The sequence below is a fragment of the Nanorana parkeri genome, unplaced genomic scaffold (assembly GCF_000935625.1).
Source record: "Nanorana parkeri isolate BGI_ZX_2015 unplaced genomic scaffold, ASM93562v1 scaffold486, whole genome shotgun sequence".
Classification (NCBI taxonomy): domain Eukaryota; kingdom Metazoa; phylum Chordata; class Amphibia; order Anura; family Dicroglossidae; genus Nanorana; species Nanorana parkeri.
The window spans coordinates 333,577-340,032 of record NW_017306754.1 but is presented as its reverse complement, the minus strand read 5'-3'; the positions used below and the strand labels follow the sequence as shown (position 1 = coordinate 340,032).

The following is a 6,456-nucleotide window of genomic DNA, read 5'->3' as shown; positions in this document are numbered from 1 at the left end:
GGACAGTAAATTGGCCTTTTTATAAAAAACTAAATAATAGGAGGACCCCCTAGGATGTCATTTGTATGCCTTATAGTGCTGTAAATATATCAGTGTAGTGAAACATTGCCATTCCCAGACTGTAGTTCATAAAGACAGATTTGTTCTCCACGAGTATCCTTGCGCTGACAAATGATGAGACGACAACCATCTGGGCTTGTAGTCAAAACCAAATCTGCTTATTTGCAGTCATTAGGGTGGAAAGCTCCCATTGATTTGCTGAGTGTTGTAAATGAGGCTGAAGTCCTCCCATTGGAAATGATCCAAATGATCGATCCGTTCCAGATCTTCCACAATGGCGCGCTCTCTAATGCTGGCTACGGACATTGATCTAATCGCTCAATAAAATGATTGCTTACTAATTCTGACATTTTTGATTAGTTTTCACCTCCAACTGATTTGGGTAATTGGAATGTCCATTTATGAAAAGGAGAACTATGAGGCGAGTGATTTTCACTCAGCCTCATAATCTGAGCCGACCTGTGACAATGAAACGGTCACAGGTCGGCTCAGTATATCGGGAAGTGAGAGAACACATACCGTCGCTCGCTCACTTCTCGATCATGTTCCGGCAGAGAGCCATGACTGTCACTCACGGCTCCCTGTAGGGATTCCACCCCTCCCCTGTCCGATCCTCCAGTGCTGACTGGCGAAATGGACGGGGGAGGGGGCGGGTTACAGCTGGCTCTGCCTCTGGATAGGCAGAGCCAGCTGTTAATCCCGTAGCTGGGTGGATCCAGACAGTATTATCGGGATCCGTTCCGGCTGCGCCGTCTCAGTATACAGCGAGCTGTAGCTCGCGATATACTGAGCTTTGGGTCACAGGAGAACGCTAGTTTGTGTTCTCCCGTGACCCTTAGGAGAACTATGGGGAAAAGCCCTGACCCCATAATTCTCCTTTAAATACTAGCCCACTAAATTTTCATCCCCATGTTAAAAAAAGAAATAACCGGTTGAGAAAAGTTAACATAAAAACCTAACTGGTTACCTGGCTTCTGCCCGCAGTGCCTAGGCGAAGGTGACATCCCCATCCTTCCAGTAAGATCCTGAGGACACCACACTGTGTTGAAGTGTCTTCTTGGGAGGGACACTCAACCAGAAGGATGGTGACATCACCCTTTTCAGTGCAGAGGTTGGGGTAAGGTAAGTAGATTGTTAAAATTACCTTTACAGAGTTTTTTTTCATGTGGCTTGCAGTGTTTTGATATATTGGGTGGGCTAGTATTCAATAAGCCGACGTTGCCGAACTTGTCTATTTTTTGTGTGTGTTGAGGTGCACTGCCTTCATAATGAATAGGCTGCCTCAGCACATTCAGATGCAAACAGTACCTGATACCCGGCGCTTGTGGCAGCTGATGGATCAACTTTCTCACCATAAACTATCTACGTACTGTACACCGTGCTGCTCCCTCACAAGGACTAGGGAACCTTCACTAGGAATTCTAGAACAAAATGCCAAGAGCGCCCCGACATGTGCAGAATCGTTTTATTATCAAATTAAAAAAAACAAAAAAACAGGTAAAACACACACATAAGAAGTGCAGCAACACGCGCTTATGCATTCTCCTTCCATCAGAATGTAGGAAGTGTTCAGCCCGTGACACACCGCATGCAAAGCCGTGCGGAGCAAAGCCGTCAGGCACTGAGGTTTGGACGCAGTGTGTGAGCCGAGCGCGGCCAGATGAAAGACGGCATCTTCAGCCAAACAGCTCGCAAGTAACAAGCGGCTGGACTTCGCATTGCGATGCGTGAGTTGATACGCAAGAGCTGATTGGTAGATGACATTTTTCATCTCGGCACACTCCGCTATGCACGCTCTCGCAAGCTGACGTGCCGGAGTGAAAAAGACATGACACAGTGCACTCAAAGGCAGGGCGCCAACGCTCCGCGCTGGAGTGCGTCACAGCCTTTACCCGTATTCAGGCGATTCACATAGAAGACGCCAATCCGCTCATATTGTTAAAATTACCCTTACAGGGCTTTTTTTAAATGTGGTTTGTAGTGTTTTGACATGTTGGGGTGGGCTAGTATTCAATAAGTCCACGTTTCCAAAATCTGGAGCAGCCGTGCGGGGCAAACAATCAGATTCTCTCTTTCATTTTCAAATCTTAACTAAACAAACTGAAGAGAGAAGCTGATTGGTTGCCACTGGCAACTGCTCCAGATTTTGCCTGCTCCACTTTTGATAAATTCCCCCCAATGTGTTTGTAGTGTGAATGGGCCGGTAGGCTTCTGTTGCTGACCCACACCTAGCAATGGTTATACAGCAGTGCCAAAAGGGAGCAAATACAGGAGGTAATAAATGGCCAGAAGGCTTAAAGTTTACTTGTCAGGAGATAAATATGGGGGCTGCCATTGTTTATTTCAGCAGTCCTATAAGTCCTAATCTGAATACTTGTTCCGGGTCGGTGGCTCAAAGAAGTAAAGCCAGCAGATCTGCACTACAGCCAAACAGTATGATCAGAAAGCAGAGCAGCCTCCATCACCCTCTGGCAGGTTTAATATTCAATCCCAACTCCATCGAAATTGTTTTTTTCATGTTTTGCACCATGGGGGAAGAACCTCTGTTGGGCTTTCATTGCCGTTTCTGTAGTCATTGTCCTTCACTACTGCGTGATAACAGACAGGAAGTGAGATAAATCTCTTCAAGGAAGTGGGGCATAATCATTACTCACTGGGAGATGTTGCAGTATTCTAACCCTAACCATATCTGGTGTTTGGCTACATACCCTCAATACACGGATGTGAGGTGCCAGATACACGTATTACCTTGGAGTCCAACTGTACCGAAGACACAAGACTACTCCAGATACGGAACAATTACTACACCAGCCATGGACTGTTTTAAACCATTGTTTATTAATATAATTTTCTTCGGTGCTCTGTTCAGTTTGATTCCAGACATCTCAAATATTTACAGAATAAACCCGCTCGTAGCAAACACTAGACGTAAAGCAGCACATTGAAGTCAGGACCCACCTGACATTTGAGCATATGCAGTTCTGTTACACTTAAACTTCCACAAAGTGCCCAACAAATGGGGTGGTGAAGCGGGGGCCTCATTCTAAAACACGTTCAAGCAGAACTGTGTGTGCGTGTAATCCCTATAACCTTCACTTATGATTAAACATTCCGATTCCTACTGGTTTCATTCTGAATTGAACTGTTGGTGTGATGCAAGTATGCAAGAAGAAAAAGAAGGAGCTGTGGGATTCTGGCCGTGTAGTGAGGTCATGACTTATACAACACGTTCTTTTGAAGCTGCACCATACATGACCTGATTTCCCCCAACAACATCCCCAATCCAAGCACTGCTGGAGATGGGTGGTGGTGAAGTCAGTGAGGTAGACCAGAGCTTTTAAAGCATCTTGCAGCACTTGGCACTGATGGCCTTATTAATGTTGCCTGTAGGTTCACTGATCTGTAGCAAGCCTTCAAGCTGACTGTTAAGCCCAACACAATGCTGGTGATGTGCCAAATGTTGGGAACAATAATGAGGTCAGTCACAACTGTGCTAAACCAGCCCGATGACATTCTCAAAGCAATGTGCTACCTTTTACCCAATCCATTTCCAAATCTACATGTCAGCTTTCCTCCTCTGTAGATCACATGAGTACCACCAAAACCTGCACCTATAATGCAACTGGCTTTGGCCCTCAGCCCCTCCTTCCAACTCCACCTTCTTACTATCTCATGTCTATGTGCTCCAGAAGAATGAGATTTGGGGGTTTTAAGACACTCTACAGAGAAGCAGTTTTTTTGTTGCATCAGTTCACAGGTTTGTTGCAAGAGATGGAGAGAGCAGCAGTATACATCATACTGCCGTCTATTGAGAACTCGCTGTGAATATATGAAACTACGGGCATAGAATTCACAGCTGTGACCAGGCCTCAACACTGGGGGGCGAAGGGGGGGGGCTATAGCTTGGTTCTATGCAAAAGCTGCCCTATAGTTAGGGTAGGTGCAGGTCTAGCCAAGAAGAAACACATGGCAAAACTGTGCAGGGAAGTTATAGGACTGGTGCAGAATGCAGTACATGTTATATGTCCCCTGTGCCTGGTCATGTGATCGGATATGTAGTGCTGAACGCTTTAAGCTAGCTGTTGCAAATTGCTCACAGCACACCATCGGGATAAAAAACTGGCAGGAAAGTAAGAAAAAAATCAGACAAACAACCCTTTTCTATAACTCTAAAGTGCAATCACCCCTAACAACCTATGAAGACAAGGAGGATATGAATCCTTAGTCAGTACTCTATGTGGAACCGGGTGAACACTGGTGTTATTTCAGCTTATGTAGAGTCAAGTGCTTATAGTGATACTCAGTATCCATATAGACTGCAGTATGCCCAAAGCCAGGGGGGAGAGATTGTTTCTCCGCCCAATTAAAAAACATAAAATAAAATAAAAAGGTAACTGCTGCCTCGAGAAGGTTATATTAATAATAAGCAACCAAAAAAAATCACTGCAAACAAAAATACAGAACAAAACTTTTGACAAAATAGGATTTGTCTACACATCATATATATATATATATATCTTTGACCTTAAACTGACAGACGCGTATTTACAAAAATATTCTCTCTTTTAAAACTTAACCCAGCAAAACATCCGCCAATCATCATGCAAAATTCACATCAGATACAACAGAATGAAACTTGTCGGAGGGCAGCCCGTTGCCAGAACCTTCATTGAGTCCATTGTGATTTGGTGGTAGGGTCTGGGACAGAAGAAAACAGATCAATCCAGGCTAAAGTAAGAGCAATGGAGTACAAGACATCTTTGGTGAGATGGTATGGACCAGTCTGATCTCTTGATGCCATGAGGTTACATTCAAAGAACACAGGCCATGATCACTCAAACATGGAGATACCACTGGTGGAGACCAACATGAGGCAAACACGTTGATGTATCTTTTCCGGTCTTGTAAGCTTTGGCTGGAGATATTCCACCAAATCCATGATAAACAAACCTCAAAAGTATCATTTTTATAGCAAAGTGCAGCAGATAAGATCAGGCATCTCAGTCCAGTCCATCGTTTTTTTTTTTTTGCCATAGCCCGTCCCAAAACTCTCTTCAGCTTTTCTCTGATTAGAGGAAAAGTAAGTGTACACCCACCCGTCACCATCGTAAAGCTTGGCCGTCCACAAGGAGGTCATCTTGAAACCCTATCGTGACACCTTCCACTAGTGTCGTATAAACATTATACATAAAAAAAAAATTCATGCTCGATGCATGGTCAAGCATGTATGTACATGAAGGTCGGTGAAGACTCACACACTCACGCACATACGCACTTGCAGTCACACATATATAACACTTAAAAGTGCTGGTATCTGAGTGAATTTGTGCATAACGCCTGTGCAAAATTCACAATGCCAATTCAACAATTCTACTTAAAACAAAAACAAACAAAAAAAAGGTCAAACTGGTTAAAATAGCTTAAATTCCAGGGCTACAAAGAAGAGGGACACTTTTGGTTGATCTGTAGACAAAGCCATTGCTTTATGCAGTGACACAACAGTTGAGTCCTTTATTGTTTTCATCTTGAAAAACAAAAAGTTGCAAACACAGGTCTATCACACTGGCCTTCCGGAGTCATGCCCCTAGTCTGCCGCGGCAGAGCCAGCTCGGTTCAAGAAAGTTATTTTTAAAAAGTATTGCAAGGTTCATAAGAGACGAAGAAATGTTAATATACATAACTGGCCCCCTCACCGTTGTTTAAATCCTGTCCAGGATGTCTGTGATCCTAGGAACTCGGTATTCGGTTCATCGGAGATAGAAGGGATTTTAAAAAAACATCATCATCAACGTTCAGACCCAGAGCACTGTGACAAGCTGGTGGCAAGCATGGAGGAGCGTCTTTGGGGTATTCCAGTTACAGAAACGAAGACTCGCCCAGCTTTGTGTCCACCGCATTCCACTTTGGTTGGTTTTCCAAAGTAACACAAAATTGAAACCGTACTAATAAAGCCCTACAATTCCTCGGTCGGAGAACAAGAGCGTCGCCTCTCTAATGTTCAGCGTCCATGGCGTCCAGATATTTTGACTCGATAATCTTCGGTAGTAGGTTGTATCTGAGGAAGGAAAAACAAAACCAAATAGTTCAGCCAAAATTTGCCACTCTAAGGTATGGTTTGAGATTTTAACCTCTTCTTGACCAGAGGTCATTAAAGCCGAGATGCCCAGATCAAATTTAGCTGCGTCACTATGCGTTATTAGCTTGACAATAACTCGGACTAATTTGCCCATTTGCAAAACTTTGACTTTTTTTTGGGCATAACACTTTTTTTTTTAACAAAACAGCAAATTAAAATGTTTTTTTATAGCATGTTTAATATATATATAACATGCTATAAAAAAACATTTTAATTTACTGTTTTGTTAAAAAAAAGTGTTATGCCCAAAGAAAGTATAT

The 6,456-nt window shown here is 43.4% G+C and overlaps 1 protein-coding gene across 3 annotated transcripts in view; it reads right to left on the bottom strand.

Moving 5' to 3' along the window:
* Positions 1 to 5,790: 5,790 nt before the first annotated feature.
* The window catches only part of SLC4A11 (solute carrier family 4 member 11), a 159,541-nt gene continuing 158,875 nt past the window's right edge, over positions 5,791 to 6,456 (bottom strand). For all 3 annotated transcript variants that reach the window (XM_018560904.1, XM_018560906.1, XM_018560905.1), the window contains one exon: positions 5,791 to 6,115. In XM_018560904.1, coding sequence (XP_018416406.1) covers positions 6,052 to 6,115 — 64 coding nt within the window. In that variant the 3' untranslated portion in view covers positions 5,791 to 6,051. The remainder of the gene's footprint in view (positions 6,116 to 6,456) is intronic.